The sequence below is a fragment of the Phocoena phocoena genome, chromosome 3 (assembly GCF_963924675.1).
Source record: "Phocoena phocoena chromosome 3, mPhoPho1.1, whole genome shotgun sequence".
Taxonomy (NCBI): Eukaryota; Metazoa; Chordata; class Mammalia; order Artiodactyla; family Phocoenidae; genus Phocoena; species Phocoena phocoena.
In genome coordinates, this window is record NC_089221.1 from 91,090,899 (window position 1) to 91,114,045 (window position 23,147).

General features: G+C 37.5%; 1 protein-coding gene across 3 annotated transcripts; it reads left to right on the forward strand.

The window, feature by feature from the left end:
- Window positions 1-200: 200 nt before the first annotated feature.
- On the forward strand, window positions 201-22,088 carry SLC25A46 (solute carrier family 25 member 46). Of its 3 annotated transcripts, none has more exons than XM_065875047.1 (8): window positions 201-210; window positions 3,953-3,995; window positions 4,806-4,863; window positions 7,398-7,475; window positions 7,927-8,027; window positions 15,802-15,858; window positions 17,100-17,157; window positions 21,510-22,088. In XM_065875047.1, the coding sequence occupies exons 1-8, from the start codon at window positions 201-203 to the stop codon at window positions 22,086-22,088; spliced, it is 984 nt and encodes a 327-aa protein (XP_065731119.1). The 3 variants fall into 3 exon arrangements, with proteins under 3 accessions (XP_065731119.1, XP_065731116.1, XP_065731117.1); XM_065875044.1 differs by lacking the exon at window positions 201-210 and adding an exon at window positions 1,111-1,393; XM_065875045.1 differs by lacking the exon at window positions 201-210 and adding an exon at window positions 1,111-1,393 and having other exon boundaries at window positions 21,753-22,088.
- The last annotated feature ends 1,059 nt before the right edge of the window (window positions 22,089-23,147 follow it).

Below are 23,147 nucleotides of genomic sequence, written 5' to 3' on the forward strand. Positions count from 1 at the left end.
CAATCTACTTATGCCGAAGTTGATAATCACTTTTTAAAAAGGTTGGCTTCTGGAAGATTCAGAATAGTGCGTCAGGGTTCTCTTCCGAAAGCCTTCAGAATCCTGGGAGTCCAATGGGTCAGAAGGGACACAGGAAGAACCCATGTTAGGCTCATTCACATCTAGGGAGAGAGATGCTGCCAGAAGAGCCCATGGAGCTGATGAAAACAGGTAGTAGGAGACTCCCTTTAGAAGTCCTCTTAATTTCTTAACTAGGGTCTCGATTTTGAACAGTATCGCTTTGGATTTAAATACCCTGAGTGATTTAGATGCAGCAGAAAAAAAAATAAGAAAAAGCTACAGAAAACTATTTATAGTTGTTTTGTGGCCTCAGAAAAGCAAAATGCTTAATTCCTAAATCCCGGAGAACAGTTTATATTCTTGGGGTAGATTGTGGAGGGGAGGGGAAGAAGCAGATTTTCTCCCGCGACGTTCTATTCTAACGCTTGCTCTAGCCGTCCACAATACTTTTGGGTTCATTGGGCCGAACCAGTTCTCTCAAAAGATTTTACCCAAAACGCTAAGTGCGGGAGGCAAAGCCAGATATACGAACATCCCGCAACTCTAACCTCTAATAGCTCCTTCGTGGCAGGCGGGACTCCAGCCCAGCGAAGAAATGAAAGCGCTAGAACTGGGGCCTTTGTGTGGGGCGGGGCATTTCTGGCTGAGATCAGATTTCTGGCGTCAGCTCCACCCACGCGTCAACTCCCTCTAGGAAACATCTTTATTCGACTTCCTCTCATCCAGGCCGCACCTCTTGCCCCAATTCCCTCACAGCATCTCTCGGTACTGTGTTTCATTAACCCCACAGTCATTTTCCCACTCCCTACTAAGGGCCGCAGTTTTAAGAGTTACTGCCGCGTCACCTTAGCAACCATGTCTCTAATGGCCGCCGGAAGAGACTACGATCACGTGCTCCCTGAACGTCCGGATTTGTAACGTGACTTCCGGTTGTCAGAATTTCCCCAGACGCGGCGACTGCCGGGGAGGAAAAGCTGTGTGGCCCGAGGTCGCCGTGGCCCCAGGGGTGGTGGGCTCCGGGTGGGCTCTTCTCATCCTGCCCCGTCTGCGATGCATCCGCGGCGCCCGGACGGATTCGATGGCTTGGGCTATCGGAGTGGTGCCCGGGATGAGCAGGGCTTTGGCGGCGCTTTCCCTGCAAGGTCCTTCAGCTCCGCGTCGGACCTGAGCCACTGGGTGACAACCCCCCCAGACATCCCGGGTAGCCGCAACCTGCACTGGGGCGAGAAGAGCCCGCCCTACGGTGTGCCCGCCCCCTCCACCCCGCTCGAGGGCCCAGCAGAGGAACCCTTTCCCCGCGGCGGCGGCGGCGGCGTGCCCGGGCAGAGCAGCGGTGAGGGACCTGGGGCGCACGGTAGGGGCGGGTGGAGTGGGGAGCCGCAGCACTGGTCCTGCAGACCCCGGAAGCCGCGCGGAGGGTCCCGCCTCCCGGGCCTCCCGACCTATCGCGCGCCACACCCTCTGCTCTCCTTTAGTCCTCTGCCCCTGAAGCGGGCCTCCTCCCGCTTCTTTACACCAATGTTTTCTCCGGGATCACCTCCAAAAGAAGACGACTGACTTAACTGTGGTCTGCATGGTAGGATTTCGGAGGGTTTTGGCATATTACATTCCATGACCTGAATCAAGAAAGACGGAAATGGTTTACTGTTTATTGGGAATCATGTGAAAAATACCTAATTGACCAACAGCTATATTTCCTTGAAATGTGGAAGGAAAGAGAAATATTTCCAGCAAAGGCAGTCTTGGGCTCAAATCTGCCTCTACCACTCTTAAAAGCTGAGAGACTTTCTTAACCTCTGTGATTTCTTAGTGTTCTCATCTTTAAGGTGTGTAGAAGAATAACTCAGGGTTTTATAAGTGTCAAAACAATGAGGTGTGAGTAATGCCTAGTACAGTATGGAGCACACAGCAGGCTAAAAGTGTATCTTTCCTTTTTCCATTTACTCACAGTAATTGTATCTGTTCTAGATCCCCAAACTACCCCTGTATTTTCGCACCTCCTGCTTTCTTTCTCTGACGTAACTCCACTGAAAAGTCAAAATCACTAAGAGACTTTCAAGATAAGTCTTTGGAATCAAGACATAATTATTCTCTGTAGCATGTCAGAAGACTTGTTTTAATTTCAACACTGTATGATCTAGATATTGTCAACAGCTGCTGTATTCGTAAAATAGAAATAATGCCTGCATCTTCCCATTCTCCTGAAATTGTTAAAATAATAGATTACATCCTTAAATATTATGTATATTCCAGACATAAATTGTATTCTCATTTCTTTGATTTCGACTTGGAAATACAGTAATATTTATTTGATTTGGGTTACTGGGAGGAATAGACTTCAAATGTCATCCAGTGAGGATAGATGGAGGAGGATCAGTGACTTACTCAGTGTCATACAGTTAGTTTTTTCACTCTGTCTAGTTTTTTTTTTTTCTACAGGTCCCAGAAGGAGTGCTGGAAAGTTATAAATGATTGAAAACACATGTACGATTGCTACACAGTTACCTTCTTAGGCAGTAAAGCTGATGTTTTTATCTTTTCATAATGTATGCTTTGTGGTTACAATGAGGAGGAGCTCTTAATAACCAGGGTTTTGTGGGGTTTTTTTGCAGCAGTTTAGAGGCTGGTGAATAACTGCAAAGAGGATAGAAGCCTGAGAGACTTACACAGTTAACAATAGTAAACCTTCCTAACACCTTCCAGAAAATGTCAGTGGTATTTTCTGTTAATATTAGCAGATGACCTGTACACACACAAAAAGGGAAAAGCTGAAAGAAGGAAAGTATCTTAATTGGGCAAAAGAAGCTTCTTTCTACCTTGCACGTTTTTCAAGGCAATAGTGAACCAAGTGGTTTCCCCAGAGACTGTTTACGTGACCTTGTTCTGTCTGTCAGGGAATAGTGAGGGCATTACTTCATTCAAAAGAGCAGAGATGAGAGGGAGGGATTGGAGAAGAGAGGGGAGAGAGAAAAGAGGATGAGAGAAAAATTATCCCTTGTGAATATTGTATTATAGCTGAAATTTAATGTCTGGTCTCTTGGGGTTGTGATATTTCACCATTATGATTTTAAGTTTTCCAATTAAGTAGAAAAAGGTTTTATTTTCTGTTTTGACATATGCATAGGAATTTTCCAGCTGTAAACTCTTCTAATAAGACTATAGATATGCCATCAGCTATAGTGCATATGGACGCAGTAGTCTATCACCGAGACCTAATTAAGCAGCTACTATCAAAGTATTTAAAACTTGGGGAAATAGAGAAGAGAGCCTTATTTACCCATTTCAGTTACCCTAAGTGCTCTTTCAATTTAATAATTTTCATGGGTATTTTTGCTTGCAACTAGTGGCTTAACATAGATGCTCTCCATCAGTAACAGTGAAGGACGAATTTTACAACATGGGAGGTAAAGTTGGTGAAAGTATCAGTCAGAGTCTTCTCTTCTCTAGAAAAAATTTTAAATTATTTGTAGTCAGAAGTTGAAAACTGGTAGCCCTTAGATTCTACCTGCAAACGTGTTTGATTTGGTCCACACAACATTTTAACGCTTTTTAAAATAGTTGCTAGTATTTTAAGATTGGAAGATGCTATATAAAAATGAGAATATCTCTTTAGAAAAATCACAGCTTTGAAACCTTGGACTCAGAGTCCCATGTGGCAACAATGGATTGGAGCTGAAAAGCAGTTGGGCCTTTAGAAGGTCTACACCTTGCAACTTGCCACAAGCCTCCACAGAGCTCTTCACTTCCTCAGATGGCCTCTCTGGCCCCTATCAGAATTTGATTTTGGTACATGGAGTTTAAATGAATATCATGTTAAAAAGAAAATACTTTTTGTTGTTTTCACAGTAAACCTAAATAATGGTTATGAGTAACCTTATTCCTTCTGTTTTAGAACAGCTGAATAGATTTGCTGGATTTGGTATTGGACTTGCAAGGTAATTTTGTCTAAAGATTTTTAATTCAAGTTTTTATTTAAAGTTCTTTCTTTAATTTATAATGTTAGTAATTAGTATTGCTTTCTTTAGAGCAGTAGTTAAAATATTGAAAAATATCTTGCAGAAAAAATTTATTATTTAAAATCGATAACTTGATTTTTTTTCCCAGTAAGGATAGAGAATAGTCATTCAATTTTATAAACACAAAATAATTTTGTAAGGAATATTGTAAGAAGTTTCATGTATCTATCCAAAGAATAAAATAAAATCTAATCTTGTCTCCCAAAAAAAAGTAATTGTGCATTGAACCTTTTTGCTGAACATTAGAATTATAACAAGATATTTAGCAACATGGCATCTAGGTTTTACTTACATGATCGTTAAAATCCATATAACTTAAGTGCAAAGTACATCAAAACCAAAATTTACAGGATTTATAGGGCAGATGGCCCTTCTGATAGGAACTTTGTTCATAGGACATCCTCTGAAAGAAATGGAAAGGGGCATTTAAATTGTCTAGGAAAGAAGTTTTCCATATCAGGCATACAAGATGTAGTTTCATCTTTATACTGTATATATTAATATTATATATGTTGTTGCTTTTGCTTACCAGTTTGCGAATCTGGCTTTAGTTTTTTTCATATTGAATCTTGTTATTGGTACAGTGATTTGCAAACATGTCTAGACATTTGAAAACTTTTTTTTTTAATTTTAAGAAAAATGCATAATGTAAATAATGCATGATTCTTCAAGAATAAATTCAGATTTATATGTGTTGTAAATTAAATGTTATAAATTATTATTTTATAGTCTTTTTACAGAAAATGTACTGGCCCATCCCTGCATTGTTCTACGCCGCCAATGTCAGGTAAATGTACTTTCTATGATTTTCTAAACAGTAATCCTAACCCTGATTTGAAGTACAGACCTCAGATAAATGACTGAGACCATGTAACCATTATCCTATGTGACATTCACCAAAATCTATATCAGTTCTCAAACTTTTTGGTCTTTGAAAGCTCTTAAGTCTTAAATATTATTGAGGTCTCCAAAAAACAATTGTTTATATGGATTATATCTATCAATATTTGCCATTTCAGAACCCCAAACTGGAAAAATTTATGCATACATATATATATATATATATATGTTTAATTCATTAAAATATTAATAAACTCATTAGATACTGACATAAATAGCCTTTTTATGAAAAATCACTATTACTTTTTTGAAAATACCTTTAATGTCTGGCATAATAGAAGGCAGCCAGATTTTCACATCTGCTTCTATAGTCAATTTGTTGCAACACTTTGTTTTTGAAAGAAACAAGAGGTAATTGGCAGATATTCTTCTTTGATACTACACCAAAACTCAATAAGCGGTAACTTTTTGAAAGTTATTTGCAATGTGAAATCTGAAACTACGTCAATCAACTTTTTATACTCTGTTACATTAAAAGCTATTCATTTGTACTTCATGTTGAATAGATTTTTTGTGTGTGTGGTACGCGGGCCTCTCACTGTTGTGGCCTCTCCCGTTGCGGAGCACAGGCTCCGGACGCGCAGGCTTAGCGGCCATGGCTCACGGGCCTAGCCGCTCCGCGGCATGTGGGATCTTCCCGGACTGGGGCACAAACCCGTGACCCCTGCATCGGCACGTGCACTCTCAACCACTGCGCCACCAGGGAAGCCCTCAGGTTTATTTATAGTAATCCTTTAGCCAGGGCTGTCCTAAGAGCACTCTAGATAAAGTCTCTTCCTCCTAGTAAGTGTTACTAGTCTATTTATCTGAAGATCCCATTGACAAAGAGATTAACCTGGGACTCTCAACCACTGTGCCACCAGGGAAGCCCTTGAATAGTTTTTTTACGTGTGCATGCTTCTGTTACATCATGCATTGATTAATTGAAAAATACTGATTTACTGAATTATATAGATCATCTAAATGTTATGACATTTGATTTTACAGTATCAAAAGACCACCGTCACTAAAATCACTACCAGTCTCACCAGAAAAGCGTTTCAGTTTTCATACGATCTTGATAGTGGATATAGGTTTTCCAGAATTATAATTTTTGCTTGTAAGCTCAAATTTATCATTGGCAACAAATACTGTTGTTGTTGTTTAATCAACAAGCCCACTTTGTTCAGTTTTAAAAACATGTTATCCCAAATGTGAATAACTATATTCTGTTAGTTTTTCCAGAAAAAAATGGTGATCCATGAAAAAAGTGGTTAGTTCAGGCTCACAACTCCATCGGACAAGTTCTTTTCCTTATGACAGTCATCTTCATTACGCAACACACAAAATATTAATGAGAAAGATGATGTGTACTCAAGAGTCAGCATTTTATAAAATAAATGTGTCTTACTGCTTCACCAAGGGCATTCTTTAGGGCAAGTGGCTTTTGCCTCTTTATAAGTGAGTCGGATAAAGAATACAATAAGTACAAAAATATAGTTCGGTGCCACTGCCTTCATGCATGCTACGGAGTGAGTAATTTTACCCACCATTGCTTTTGCAGTATTACTGAAAATGTCAACACAGTAAAAAAGGCAGATGATGCCTTAGTATCAAGAAAATAATTTTGAACTTGTCAATCCCCTGAAAGGGTAATGAGGCCCTTGAGGGCTAGTGGACCACACTGGCAAAAGCTCCTATAATATAACTTATCTTCTTTGAAAATTGAGTTAGACAAGATAGAAATAGTTAAAAATTAAGCTGTTTATGCTTAGCACCAAAAAGTACGCATAAAGAGAGAAACAGCTATTTAAATAGCCCTAACAGTGTTATGTACGCTAGAAAAGTGAATTTCAGGCATATATTTTACATTGTGACAATATCACATTTTGATCCAGTGTATACTTCTATATAAGTAACTTTTTAAAATGTTTTAGCAAATAATACGTTCAGAATGTATGATGCATTCTGATACTTTCTTTTTTATTATTTCACTTAATAAGTATTAGTTCTGACCCCCATACTGATTTCATAATTTACCAATTGTTTGTAGCTTGTTATTGCTTGCCATTGGTAGACAGGAATCTGCTGTTCCCTGAGTTCTTCGTGGTTCCTGTGTGTTAATGGCATGAGCATTTTGCCACACTGAATGTAATTCTGGTGTTTAAGGAAACATAAATATCAAATACCAAGGCCCTCTTTATTATATATTCTACATTACTATGTATATCACACATTGGTCTTCAGGGCTATATTTGTACAACCTCATGTACTGTACTTTTAAGTTATTTAAAGCACTTTCAAGAGTAATTTTGCTTATGTGTAATTTATGCTGACTTTAGAATTGAACTTTCATTTATGCTATGACTCACTGTATCCTTCATGACTTTATTTCTTAACAAGACAATAACAGAAAATAATCATCAAATATCTTTTTTACAGGTTAATTACCATGCTCGGCATTATCATCTCACTCCATTTACAGTCATCAATATTATGTACAGCTTCAACAAAACTCAGGTGAGAATTAGTCTGTACATTCTATTAAAGTTATTTGTAATGTGCCATTTTGCCTTAGTAATAATTAAAGCAACAATAATTCCTTTTAGTTATTAAAGATATTGTACCTCTTATACTAAAACTAACTTAACATGATAATGACATCTTCTTGATATCACTGAATAATCAGTAAATTCACACCTTTGCCAAAATTAATTAAATATTAGGGGTATTTAATTCATATTAGAGATAATTAATTGGAGTGTTTATCTTCACCTAAATGTAGGCCACCCAACAAATGTTAAAATAATGATAGGACTTACTTTAGTTGTAGTTCTTTACTAAAATGTCCTTTTGAATAATGCCTTACTGGAAAATATCAGTAAACATTTAATATCAAGTTTTATTAAGACCTTTTTTTGGTTTCTTTTTTAGGCATTAACAGAAATAACCATAAATTTTTTCATTTTAGGGACCAAGGGCTCTTTGGAAAGGAATGGGAAGTACATTTATTGTTCAGGGAGTCACACTTGGAGCAGAGGGAATAATCAGTGAATTCACACCTTTACCGAGGTACCTTTTTGGCATTTTCTCAGATTAACTTCATATTAAATATATGACAGAATATGATAGTTGCTAAAAATACCTTGAATTTGAAAACTTGCCTGAAGTAGCTAAGAGAAGAAACTGAGAATAAATAATTAATTATATCTTATGGAATTAGTATGTGATAAAGAAAATGCTTCCTGGTCTAATATCTGTTGAGCTCTTTCAGCTCCTACTGCTATATATCAACAATTATCAGCTAAGGAACAAACCTGAGTATGTGAGCAATTCCTGTTATTTAAGTGGCTAGCTTGGTGAAGGAGACACATGTAAGCAAATTTTACTACATCGTGATTAGTGTCGTAATTAAACAAACCCCTTTCAGAGTGCAGGGGACACCGCGTGGATTTATTGGCAGAGATTTTTTTAGCCTGAAATCTGAGCTAGATCTGGAATTATGAGTAGGAAATAACTTGGCAGAGAAGGAGAGCAAGTAGAGGTCACAGCATGCCCAATTTTATGGAAGTTGGAAGGTCCAGGTGATAAGTGTCTTGTGCTTAGAATATTGGGCATGTGTGAAGTAGAATAACGTGAAAAGAGGCTGAGGTGCTAGACTAAAGCATGGTTCTGCCTTTGTAAGTGACTTAGGCTTTATTGTCAATGGAGTTGGGAATTTAAGGGGGAGATTGTTTCTTTTTGTTTAATATATGGTTTCTTTGATCAAGGATTTCTCAAGTGGCAGTGTTTTTTTAAAACATGGAGTGTTGTAGACAGAGACTTATGGAGAACTGTTACAGTAATCTAGGCCAGACGGAGAAGGGGCTGAACTATGGAGTAGAACAGAAGGGAGGAGCTGTATAAACATTTCTAAAGTATAATAGATAACTGGTGATAGATTGGGAATGGGATTATGGGAGAGTGAATTAGCAGCAGTGACAGATTTCTAGATTGGAATTGAGTTGGAGAATTTATAAAGAAGAGTAAGTTGGAGTCGGAAAGAACATAAGGAATGTAACTGTTAATAAATGAAGTTTGAGGGACTTCCCTGGTGGTCCAGTGGTTAAGAATCCGCCTTCCAATGCAGGGTACGCGGGTTCGATCCCTGGTCAGGGAACTAAGATCCCACATGCTGCGGGGCAACTGAGCCCGCGTGCTGCAACTACTGAGCCCACGTACACTAGAGCCCGAGCATTACAATTAGAGAGAAGCCCGCACGCCACAACGAGAGATGCCTGCGCGCTGCAACAAAGATCCTGCATGCTGCCAACTAAGACCTGATGAAGCCAAATAAACAAATAAATAAATATTTTTGGATAAATAAAGTTTGAGATTCATGCAAGACATTTAGGGGGACATGCCTAGTAGTGGTTGGAACTGTGGATCAGAGTCTCAGAGACAATTTAAAGCTGGAGGCATAGCTTTGAATGTTGTGGCACAAAAATGGCAGTTGAAGCTTTAGGATGGATGAATCTCCCTAAGGAGGACGTGTAGACTAGATGACAGAGAGTGGACCAAGGACAGAATCCTGGGCGATGTGTGAGTGCACGTGTGTGGGGGGGGCGGGGGGGCGGGTAGGAGAGGTAATAGAGGGGAGTAGTAAGAGATGTTCACAAAAAAAAATTAACAAGAGCAGTAAGCTGTAGGACAGTGGTGGCCTGCAAGCCAAGAGAGGAGAATCAGAATTGTAGATTCTTTTGGAGGGAGAGGGTAGAGAAATTGGAATGTTTGATTATGGGTATATTTTTTCTCTCTGAAACAGGATACAGGTGAAAGAAGGATGAGTACTGGGGTGGTTTAGATAGAGTATAAGAACAATGATAGACATTTGAGACAGTCACAGCTATGAGTAACAGAAAGGGAACCTTACAAGGAATACATGAAAATAATGTTAAGAGTTAATGTTGAAGATCATAAATTTGTTTAGGTGCTATTTGGCAGGACTCTGGGATTTTCTGTATCAACCGTAAGTCCCAGGGATGGAGTTAAAGACCGAGTGGTTTGTTATTCCAAAATTGGCCCCTGGCAGGGTGAATTTTTTGGATTGACAAGGAAGTGTGAGGTAGTTGAAGGTGCAGCCACTAGCATCTCAATCTGAGAATCAGTCTTTGTAGGGAAGGAAGTAAAGGCAGAAGAGACTGATATCAGGCTTTTTGCCAGTGTGATTGCTTTCAAAGGACCACATAGCTTTGAAGTTCCTTTAACACAGCTTTGCTGAGTGTTACAGAGAAAACAAAAAATGTTTTGTCAGCTAAGTTTCTCCTCTCATACTTAAAAAAATCTGAATTTCTGCCCTTGGCTAACTTTATTCACCCCATTGTTTTTCATATCACGGATAAGATCAAAACTTAGTACTTGTCATCAAATGTTCTTGAAGTTCTCCCACAAACACAAAATTCTATAAAAAATTAACAAAATTCAGTAATTTCTGTACGGCAAAGAGTAAAGAATTCTGTATTTGCAGTCAGAACACTGTTGGTCCTGACTATTCCACTTTTTAGTTCTGGGACCTTAGGCAAGTAACACCATTTCTCTAAAGCAGAGATGAAGCAGTAACTTTAACTTCAGGTTGAAGGGAAGGTAAAAGAGAAATGAGAATGAGAGGGCACAAAATTTTGTTAAATTTTATTATCTAACTTTCTTACTCTGTAGACATACAGACACATCAGTCGTGTGGGTATGTATTGTCTGTTGGTCGTCTTGAATCTTATTAAAGACAGAAAAGGTTATCTTTGTGGTATTCTACTTGGGTTAAATTTTTGTGGTAAATCTCACTCATTACTTCATTTATTTATTTAGCTCATACTTCCTGAGTCCCTACTATGTGCTAGGTTCTGTGCTAGAAATCAGGTATATAGTGAGGAGAAGAAACAAAAGGTACCTGTGACCATGAAACTTTGGATCTAGTGTAAGGGACATATGTTAAGTAAAATAATCCCCCTAATGAATGAATAATTACAAACTGAGGCTTGTTCTCTAAAAGAAAAGAATATGGTTCTGTGACAGTATTAGAGTGTTAGGAACAGTGTCCCTAATAAAATGACAGTTACGCTGAGATCTGAAAGGCATTCAGGAAACACAGACCAGTTGGTGCACAGGCAATGAGGCAGGGGGAATGTGGAGAATTCCTGTAATTGAGGGAAGGCTCATAGGGTTTGAGCTCAGAGAGCAGGATGGAGAGCAAGAGCCAATCTGCGCTTGGCCTTGTAGGCCACTTTAAGAATACTGAGGAGTTTTAAGCAGGAGTCAATGACATGATCAGATTTGTTTCTAAAGGGTCATTGTAAGTGGAGATAAAAAGATTGCAGGAGGACCAAAGTAGAGAACAGGATACATGTTCATAAGCTATCACCATCTAGGTGAGAAATATGGTAACTAGGACTAGGATGGTATCTTTTGAGATGGATGTAAATAGATGATATTGAGATATATTTAGGTAAAATTGATGGAACTTGGTGATGGATTAAAGTTGGTTGATGATAGACAAGGTGTCGAGGATGACTTCTAGGATTTTGGTTCGTGTAACTAGATGTCAAATAAAGCCATTCTCAGACATACAGTGTAAACATTTTTTTTTTTAATTCTAACTTATTTGGGCAAGGTTGACTTTTCTTGGGGGAAAACAAAGTCATAGCAGACACAGTATTAAAGCAGAAACCCAAAGCATTTCACAGAAGTTACCACTTGAGGAGGATAAGCTCTAGAGTCTCTGAGACTGAGGTTCACGGTGATCACTAGGTACAATAGGTGAGACAGTCTGGATTCACCAGTATTTTTTTTATACTGATTATGATCACATCTGAATTTGTGATCTGATCACATTATAGTTTCTCAGTATTTATTACTTTAAAAAAAAATGTATAAAGCCCAGGATCATCATCTGTGATCTCTTTCTTTATCTACTGTTCAGATCCCTCCTAAATCCTTCCCCAAACCTTACCCCAGGTGGAGTGAGTTAGACTTTGTGTTGCTCTACCCTGAAGTACCCTTTCCTTTCATGTGGCATTTCTCAAATCATTAACATAAGGAGCACCTCTAACCAAGGCTACCTGTATAGTTCAGTCTCTCACAGAATCCATTTAGTTGAACTCCAGCTTAGTTTGACTCATCTCACATTTGTAGTTGTACCAGTACTGTTTTACTGTTTTCTCCTCATGTTGTCTGTTTCTCCTAATGACTCCTCTGAATTCACTGACTTAAACACATTCCATTTTAAATACAATGAACTCTTTCTCCAATTCAATAGATTTCCTTTCTGATTAAGTTCTCAATTAGGAAACAGTAAAAGGGTCTAAGAGTAAGAAAGAAAAGTTATAAGTTTGATTTTGGACAAGTTCATTTTGACACAGAGAGAAGTCTAAACTGAAGATAATAGACTTGGGAGGTTCTGAAGCATCATCTTGGGTAAGATTGCCTGGGGAAGGAATGTAACTTATATAGTAAGCAAAGAACAGGGCTTGAGCCTTTAGGAACTCCAGAATAGGTTGCTGAGTTCAGAAAAATGCCCCTGCAAAGGAGTCAAAAGTAGAGACCAGAAGAGAGGAGAAAAACCAGAAGAGTATGGGATAGTGGAATACAGGGGCAGGGAGTGCTTCCAGAAGGAGGGAAGAACACAAGTGCATGTTGGCTGCTGAAAGGTCAAATAAGGCACAACCTTAAAATGCCTATTTGATTTAGTGATGTGGAGGTCATGGGGACCTTGGCAAGAGCTGTTTTCATAGAATAATAGGGTAGAAGCCAATTTGGAATGGGTTCAGGGTGAGTGGGAAGCTAGGACATGGAAATAGCAAGTTTAGACAGTCCTCTGTGAAGAGGGGAGATGAAGAGAAGGAGCTGGAAGATGAGGGGCTTGGGTTACACTGAGGGAAGATTTTTTTTTTTTAAGAGGGCAGTTTGAGCACGGGAAAATAAGAGGCAATGGAAAGTAGACTGTATAAATAGAGCGTTATTTAAAAATTCTATTGCTTTTGTGTATTGATTATGCATGGAAGTATGTGTGTTAGTCTGTCAAAAGGAAAACTTTGATAAAAAGTAAGTCACTTCACTTAATTTTGTTGCTCATTTGAAGGGCAGTTTTTGCTTGTGAAAATAGCGAGTTAAATATATATTTTGGTATTTGATGATGAAATATAAAAAGGTTTAATCACAAGTAGATTTCTACACTACCCTTTTTCCTGAAGCATTTAAATATGCTAATTTAATTTTCTAGAGCTGTGGCAATAAGTTTTACACATTTTATAAAGGAGTAGAAAGCAGATACCAGGAAGAGCGCCTCAGGGCTTTTTTTATACTTGATTCTAAATTTCTTTTTTCACTCTTTTTACCTTAATCCTAATAATCTTATGAACCGGCCGCAGTAATTAGTATTCAAAGGAAAGGTGGCCCAGTCCTTACAGAAATGCAGGTCACAGACCCATCTATCCATAATGTTAATGGAGTGCACAAACTTAATGTCATAATAACCTGTGGTAATCCTTTCTGAGGCCATAGTGAGAGTAATAGCAGTGCCCAGAAAATTTCCAAAACTTTTAGCATATTTTGTTTTATAATCATAAAGTCACTGTCAGTAAGTTAAGTAGCCTAATCTTTTTTTTACAATTTTCGTCTTAATCATTAAATGTCATTCCAGCTGTATTTTTCGATAGTTGTTCAGGCCTCATATAGTATTCTGGTATTAATTTAATCAGAATGTGATGAATCAGAGATGGTTGTTCTGTTGTCTAAAAGTTTCTCTGCAGACCTTTCAGTCTCCTAGAAAAATGTAGAAAAGTTCACATACCACCCATGCCATAAGTGTCCTGAGTTTGTTTTTAGAGCACTTACATTATCAGTGATTAATTTCCTTTACCTTTTTAGTATAAAATATATTCCTTTGTCTCCTTATGATTGTCACACTTACTCATTTCAAATAGAAAATGTTTTTCTCAGGTTCCTGCTGTGGCCATGGTACATGGGTGCCAATGTCATCGGGAGCAGGTGGCAGCCAGTCTCCCCTTTATTTTACATTTTCCTTTTCTCTGTTACTCTGCCTTCCTCCCTCCCCTCCCCTCCCTTCCATCCCCTCTGTCTGCCTTTTCATTCCCCCCCCCTCCACCGCCTCCCTTTTACTTTCCCTTTTATTCTCCATGTTCTTTTCTCCTTTTTGACTTTTCTCTTGATATAACTTTCTCCCTTTTTGTTCTTCATTCAGCTTGCCTCTCTTCTTTTTCTCCTCTCTTTTCTGATTTCCAAAGGTAACCTAAATAGTAGGAAGCACGCAGTCCTAGACCTTGGTTCCAGACCTGGCATTCTGCCTCTCTCCTTTGATCTTTTTTACATCTTTATTAGAGTATAATTGCTTTACAATGGTGTGTTAGCTTCTGCTTTATAACAAAGTGAATCAGTTATACATATACATATGTTCCCATGTCTCTTCCCTCTTGTGTCTCCCTCCCTCCCACCCTTCCTATCCCACCCCTCCAGGCGGTCACAAAGCACTGAGCTGATCTCCCTGTGCTATGCGGCTGCTTCCCACTAGCTATCTACCTTACATTTGGTAGTGTATATATGTCCATGCCTCTCTCTCGCTTTGTCACAGCTTACCCTTCCCCCTCCCCATATCCTCAAGTCCATTCTCTAGTAGGTCTGTGTCTTTATTCCCATCTTACCCCTAGGTTCTTCATGACATTTTTTTTTCTTAAATTCCATATATATGTGTTAGCAAACGGTGTTTGTCTTTCTCTTTCTGACTTACTTCACTCTGTATGACAGACTCTAGGTCTATCCACCTCATTACAAATAGCTCAATTTCGTTTCTTTTTATGGCTGAGTAATATTCCATTGTATATATGTGCCACATCTTCTTTATCCATTCATCCGATGATGGACACTTAGGTTGTTTCCATCTCCGGGCTATTGTAAATAGAGCTGCAATGAACATTTTGGTACATGACTCTTTTTGAATTATGGTTTTCTCAGGGTATATGCCCACCTGTGATCTTTTTGACCTTTATTTTTCTCATAAGTAAAATAAATAGGACAGTACCTGCTCTTCTTATCTCACAGGATTTCTTCTTGTATCAAATGAGATGAGAGGCAGTACAGGCAGATAGTATAGACTTCAAGTCATACGGACCATGGTTTAGACCAAGTTGCACCGCTAACTAGTTGCATGGCTTTGGGTAAGTTATGAACCATCTCTGAGCCGATTTCCTCATCTATGAAATTGGGGGTTATAGGTTCATTGTGAGGGTTAGAAGTAATTTATGCAGAGTGCTTTGCACAATGCCTGGCATATAGTAGGAGCTAAAAAAGATAATAGAATATAATAAAGGTCACAAAAGTAATGTCATCTCAATAAGTAAAGGCACTTTGAAAATTAGGGGCTATACAAATGTATGTGTCATTCTGAATTACAGTTACTTAATTTTGTTTTGTTTTCTAATTCTCATTCTTACATACATTTTAAAGCTTTTTTTATTCCTTTATCCTATTTTATTGTTTACCTTTCTCTTCCCCGTCGATTGTTTTCCTCAGTCTATCATTTTTGCATCTTATCTAATGTCTCACGTTCATTTTTATAGTCAGTTATAACTCTTCCTCCTCTGTCATCCCCTTCTGTCAGCACATACAGAAAGACCTTCTATGTTTTTTCTCTTTTCAACCCACTGTAATTGTTTGACGGGTCCCAAAAAGGAAAATGTTCATCATGAGAATATATTTCTCCTACAGATTAAAAAAAATTAAAAATTGATTACTTTTTTTAAAGCTTAAGCTAATTCAAGATGTTTTAGAAAACATGGCTTTTACTTTATTTATTTTTTAGGGAGATTTCACATAAATGGAATCCTAAACAAATAGGAGAACACCTTCTACTGAAATCGTAAGTATCAAAAGCAGCATTTATATTGAAATATATATCCATTTTTATAGTGTTAGAACTGAAAAAAAGCTTATTAAATAAACAAAGTGAAGGAAAGTAGAGCAATGAAATATTTGTGGGACTAGAACTTAATCAGAAAAGTAACATAGAATTTAGGAATAAAATTCTGAAATATATGTTATCTTTTAAATAACCCTTCTAATTTGAAAGGCTAAAATCACAACCTAATTTTTCTTTGTGTTCTTAGGAAGTTAACAGAGATCTTCAACTTATTAAACCTGAATTGCCAGGAAAATTATTACTCTTATTATTATCATTATTCTCTTAGTAAGCAGACATACAAATTTATATTTGTATGGTGATGAGTAAACTCAAACAAAACCTTAGTGTCATTAAAACGTAGTCCTAAAGGCACTTAGTGACTTTACAACACTGACCATTTTTATAGATTAGAATTTTACTCTTCACTTTTTAATTTTTTTTGAAGATTGGGAATTGGAAACCCCCCAGCTTGCTGGCTCCCTCTGTGGGACATTCCAGCACATTATTACTTAGTGATGTTCCATTCACCTTGAAAACCACTACTTGCCAGGACCTGGCCCATAGGGTTAGGTAAGTCCCACCTTGACATTATTTTAAATAACTATATTTTGCAGGCTTGCAAAGTTGTAATATTACTATGTCTAAATAGTGGCAATAGGAGGCAACTTTGCAAAGCTGTACAATATTGTTTTTTAATAATAAAAGGGGACTTCACTTACCATGGAAGACTGGCTTAGCTCTGCTGGGTGGGAAATCTGGGAATGGATAATGATAATAGATAGGACAATAGCAGAACAGTAGCCTTGTTGAGATATCACTAAAAAGGCAAGCAATGGAATGGATCCCTCAACCTAAATTTTAGGTATCAGATTTACAGGCTACATTAGCTATGTGCAGGTAGACGTCCAAACAGTGAATCATAAACAAGCCTATATTTTACTGGTTTAAAATAATTTTCTTTACAGGCTGTCACTGTGTTATTATTAATACTTAATTTTTCATCTCTAATTGTTGAGTAAAGCATCTTATGTTACAGGTCTCTGAAGTATCTTTAGGCTATAGGTATTAATAGTTAAAAACCTTGAAGATATTATTCAAGCTTGAGTATAAATTATGTTGATGTATTAATGTAGATATTAAAAAAATTAGTGGAAGCATCTTGTTTCAGTATACTGATAAGTTTGTTTTAATTTCTACAGCCTAACTTATATAGTGGCAATGCCTTTTTATTCAGCAAGTCTAATCGAAACAGTACAGGTGAGCTATTTTTTCTTGTTTTTTTTTAAAATTAAAAATGTTGTTGGAATATTCAGTATATTGTGTATGTCTGATAGTATAACAGAAAAATTTAAGACAGTATCCTTTTAAAAAATTTATTTTTTCTCAGATACCATACATATATCAAAGATTATACTAGGCACATTTCTGGTGTGTCTGTTTCCTTTGCAAATTTACTTCCCACTTTTAATTCTCTTTATCCCTTACACAGGCAGCTGTACTCTTCATTCAGATATCTCAGAAACCAGCCTATGACCTTCTCTGAATACAAAAAAATCTATAGGGTTTTTTTTTGTTTTTGTTTTTTTCTCCAACTTTTTAATAACTCAAATAGTTATGGCTTATCAGACAATAAATTACTAATTACCTGAACATAAAACATGATGGATAATCATCCTAACAGTGAGAAGGTAGTCCCCATAGGTAGTCTACTAACAGCATTCTTTTTAAATATGCCTTTTAAGGAACATTTGATGCTATGGTGTTTAGTATATACTACAAAGCGAAAGCAGTCTCCTGCTAGCATTTTAAATTGTTTCACTATTTCTAACCACATGGTGGCACTTCAAGTACATTGAATTAATGTACTTTCTCACATACCGTTCCTGCATTTAAAACTGTGAGAGAGCTAGCTTAACTTTACCCTGTACACAAAATCCAACTAACTGTCTACCACCTGTCTTCTGTCTCCAACATCAGATCCTCTAGCATATTATTTTCTTTGTCATAATCAGCGCTTATGAGTTTCCTCTCTATAAAACCTCACTGGATCAGCCTTTCCTTTTCTAATTACTCTTTTCCACTTAATTGCTTTTCTGGCCATATCGTTTTTCTTTTCTTTTCTTTTCTTTTTAAAGGCAGAAAAAAACTTTATTCGTGCATAAACTCGTAATGACCCCACCTTCCTGCACAACTTTAGAAACATTGACTTATTACAATACAAATTGGACCAAATGGTGAAGGAACTCCAAAACCATCACAGACCTTTCTCGCTTCACTACACAGTGCAGTGGAGCACGGCACAAACTGAGGAAGGAAGTCCTTTATGTGTTTTCACATTTACCTGCTTGCCTTCAAACCCCAGGGCAGAGATTCGGTTGGGGGTGGATTGGGGGCAGAACCTATTGTTGATTTTTTATGTGTTTATTTTTGAGAATTATTAACTGAAGTTAACATCTTGCTACCCAAATATTGTCTCCTATCCCCTTGCATTTGGCAATGTGAAAGGATACAACCTTTGTGTGGGGCTGCAGTTTACAGAATTATCACTTTATGACATAGCCTCATTTTATAGATAAGGGGAAAAAAATAGCAGGAAGATAATTATTGAAGGAAAAAAAAATGAAACAGTGTGATATATTGGGGAAAAACAAGTTTTAGCTTTATGGAGACCCATATCACAGTCACATTTCTCTACTTAAATTTGACCTGTGACTTTAAGCAGATGTCCTAACCTTTTTTAAATCTTAATTTTCTCACACAAAAAATGGGAATAGTATTTTATTAACTGAATTATAAAAATTAAGTGAATTATTTATGTAAAGTGCCCAGCTCACTATATGTTCATTTTGTTTTGTTTTTTTAACCCAAATGCCCTGTTTTTTTCTGCCCCAGGTTCCACCCGCTGACCGCCTCCTTTTGACTCCTTTTGTCTGATTTTCTAGTTCTCTTTTTTTTCCTTCAATTTCTACTCTCTTGAACATACTCCTTTTCTTTTAGTAACCTCTTACCATCTCTTCTCCTGTAGCTCCAAGGCACAATACTTGACCGTCTCTGCTTTGTGTCCCATATTCACTGTCCTGGAGAACTCATTTACTTGCATGAATCCTTTTAACTCTCACCTTTATATGAATCTAAAAATTACAAAAGTCTTGATTTTCATATTTCTTTCATCCTTCATAACCAATCAGCCATCATGCCTTCTCAGTTCTAACTTCAGGGAGTATCTGAGATTGTCTGCTCCTCCCCACCGATAGGCCACCATTCTCTTTCCTTCTTGTTACATCAGCTTCTTTCTCCCTACCATGTTCAGTGGTTTTTTGCCTGTCTGGGGAGCTCAGATCTCTTTGAGAACGGTCTTTCCCTTGAAAAATACACATGTGTATATAGATCTCCTAAAGAACACCACCATTCTTCAATATGAACTTCCTAGTGATCTGTTGTCTTTACTAAGAATCTTTGTTCTGTTTCCTGCATTTTAAAGTCCATTCTACATATTCATGCAAGATCAGTGTTCTTAAATTGCAGTGCTTATATCCTTTTGCTGATTAAGGATCCACGTTGACTCATATTCTCGAAGATCAATTTCAGACTTCTCAGCATAGTATTAAATCAAGGTTTTTACTGACTTTACCTTTCAGCTAATCTTTCTTAACTGCTAATTTTTTTAAAAAGCTCATTTTAAATTTTAAAATTTTAAATAAATGAATTAAATTCATTTATTGAGTGCTAACCTATATCAGGCACTGTTATAGACCCTGGGGATAACATAGCAAACAAAAAACTTTCTGCCCTCATGGCACTTACATTCCTGTGGGGAAGATGGACATAAACAAGATAAACAAAAGGATACTTCATGGTGCTAAGTGCTAAAAAATAAAACAAGGAAATGAAATAAGATGTGTAATGGGTAGCAAGGGATGTTACTATTTTTTTAAGATCAGGAAAGTTCTCAGAAGCAAAAGTCATTTGAGTAAAGGTCTGAACATAAGAACTACATGGATATTTGGGAGAAGAACATTCTAAGCAGAGGGAAAGCAAGTGCAAAGGCCCTGAGGTAGGATTATATCTTCCGTGTTTGAGGAGCAAAAAGAAGGCCAATACAGTTGAAGCTGACTAAGGAAGGGAGAACAAGAGGAGATGAGGTCTGAGAGGTAAGAGGGAGAGAGATCACACAGGACACTAAATATCACTGTAATAATTTGGCTTTACTTTGAGGGAGATGGAAAGTCTTTGGTAGGTTTGAGCGAAGAGTGACATGATCTAACTTGTGTCTTTAATAGGATCTGTTTGGCTGCTGTATTAAAAATAAACTGGACTGGGAAGGGGGCCAGAGGCAGGTAAATGGATTAGGTTAGGTGAGCTCATTTTAGTCTCATGGTTTTAAATATGTTTTCTTCACTGTAAACTCTCACATTTGTACATGCAGCTCAGACCTTTTCCTTGTAGTCTAGGTTATAAACTCCACTTGGAGTTTACACCTTAGACTTAACATTTCTGAATTCTTGATCTTCTCCCCCAAATTGCTACCCCAGGAATATTGTCCAACTCAGTAAAAGGCACTGCTATTCTTACACTTCCTCTGGCCAACAGCTTTGAGGTCATCCTTGTCTTCTCTTTTTCACACCCCAAATCAAATCTACCAGTAATTCCTATTGGCTATAATTTTAGGATAAAAGCACAGTTGCAGCATTTTATTTCCTTTGCTACCTGCTAGTCCAATCCACCATCATATCTTTAACTGGTTTCTCAGCCTCTGCTCTCATTCTCCTCTACACAACAGCCAGTATAACATAAATTGTATCTTACCCATCTTATGCTTAAAACCAACTAGTCACTTCCCATCTGACTGGAGGCCAAGTTCTGCACAGTGGCATGGTATGGCCCCTGACTACCTTTTTAACTTCATTTTTTGCTGTTCTCTTCTTCAGTCGTTGCTCCAGCCAAATTGGCCTCTTAGTTGTTCCTTTTCTGCCTGTCCATGCCTCTGTAACCAGTATCACAAACTTCCTTATACATATCCCCATAATTGTAAAAAAGCAGAGACAATGCAGATGATAATGACTCATGTTTATTGAGTGTGTTCTGGGTACCAGGCCTTTTTTCATTTAATCCTCCCAGCAACTCTGTGCATAAAAGGTAGGTAGGCCTAATTCCATTTTTATAGAACAGTAAACTGACTCAGGAGAAGTTAAGCAAGTTGCCCATGGTCACATGACCAGTAAGTACATAATGGAGGTGGGTTTTAAAGCAATGCTTAAGAACTCCAAGCACTGTGCTACTTCTTCAATATCATGTACAATATTTGTTGCTTTTCAAAATGTGTCCTAAGGAGGTTCTTGAGGGTGGGGAAACCAGGTGTGTCACCCTCCACATCTCTTCTTGTTTCCCTCCCCCAATAAGAATAGCTCCCAGCTTCACTGCTATCTGTCTTGTGAAATTTTATTTGAAAAAAGAATCTAATGCCTAGATAACATTTGAAGTTTGCAAACCATTGATGTTTTTCCTCTTTAGTCAGAAAATTAGGATTTAAAAGGGACCTAGAAAGAATCCTTCTTTGTGGCAGAATAAGCAGATGTTAACTTTTACTCATTTCATCATTTTCATTTCAGAGTGAGATAATTCGAGACAATACTGGAATTTTGGAATGTATTAAAGAAGGAATTGGAAGAGTGATAGGCTTGGGAGTGCCTCACAGCAAACGACTACTTCCGCTTCTTTCCTTGATCTTCCCTACGGTGCTGCATGGGGTTCTTCATTACATCATCAGCTCAGTCATTCAGAAGATTGTCCTGCTAATTCTAAAGAGAAAGACTTACAATAGCCACCTAGCTGAGAGCACTAGCCCCGTGCAGAGTATGTTGGATGCTTATTTTCCAGAGCTTATTGCTAACTTTGCTGCCAGTCTTTGCTCTGATGTTATACTTTACCCACTGGAAACAGTTTTGCACCGCCTTCACATTCAAGGAACACGCACAATAATTGACAATACAGACCTTGGCTATGAAGTGCTTCCAATTAATACACAGTATGAGGGAATGAGAGACTGTATCAATACCATAAGGCAGGAAGAAGGAATGCTTGGTTTTTATAAAGGGTTTGGTGCTGTCGTAATACAGTACACGCTGCACGCAGCTGTTTTACAGATTACCAAGATTATTTACTCTACTCTTCTTCAAAATAGTGTTTGAGATTTAGATTCCTGGTTAGTCTGAAAGACATCATCTGGATACTTCGTTATGAAATTATGAGGGATAAGAGTGAAATACTGTTGGTGGGAAATGGATTAGAAAGTGAAACTGGTAGAAAAAGTCCATGCTGATTATATTGACTCTTCACTTTTTAAAAAGGTTATTGGTATATATTTTGGATTCAAAGTATTCCAAATTTGAAAACTGAATAAAGACACTGATATGAATTAAATTCTAGCTAGTGTAGCACTAATGCTGAACTAAAAATGATCTCGGGAAGAAGCAAAGTTTTGTCAGCAAACTGAAAACAAAATTTCATATGACTTTACTGTTTATTACATGTTTAGTTCACCTTCTAGATTGATATTGGTATGTCATTCTTAATACAGTGTATAGTAGCAGGAGGTCATAGTTTACCTTTAAGCAAATAAGTTATGTTATCAGTAACCCGGACAAGAAAGATTAGATCTGGCAATCTGTAAACAGGAGCTGAGGGTTTTAAATTGCACTGTCCTTGTATAACTTTAATGGCTGTACATTTATTCTATAAAGCCACTTACATGCATACATACAACTTGGAATTGCCTTCATCCCTACAAATTTTCCACTCTTAGAACAGCTTACTGTATAAAATGCAGTTATGTATTTTCTGCTTGAATATCAGAACAAAATATTAAAAGCCAAGGTACCCCAAAGATTTAAGGCAAACAGCTTACTTGTCCATATGCAAACCCACCATTTCAGTGCCAGCAACTTAGAATTTGTCATATGTTTATAAAGTTTGATTTGCTTATCTAGCCTTATGAATCATCAGACTGTTTTTAGAACCACTCTTAACAGAGATAGAATATAAAATAATCATGACAACTGTTCCTGCTTCCACATTTACAAATTGTGTACTAAAGTGAATATCACTTGCCATTCGTTTCTGAATGACTTGACTTAGAGGAGACACGATTAAAATTCACCTGGGAATTTGTGCCTCTTGCCTTCCATATAGTCATCATTAAATGATGGCTTCAATTTTTATTTTCTTTTAGTTTTTGTTCATAGTTTCAT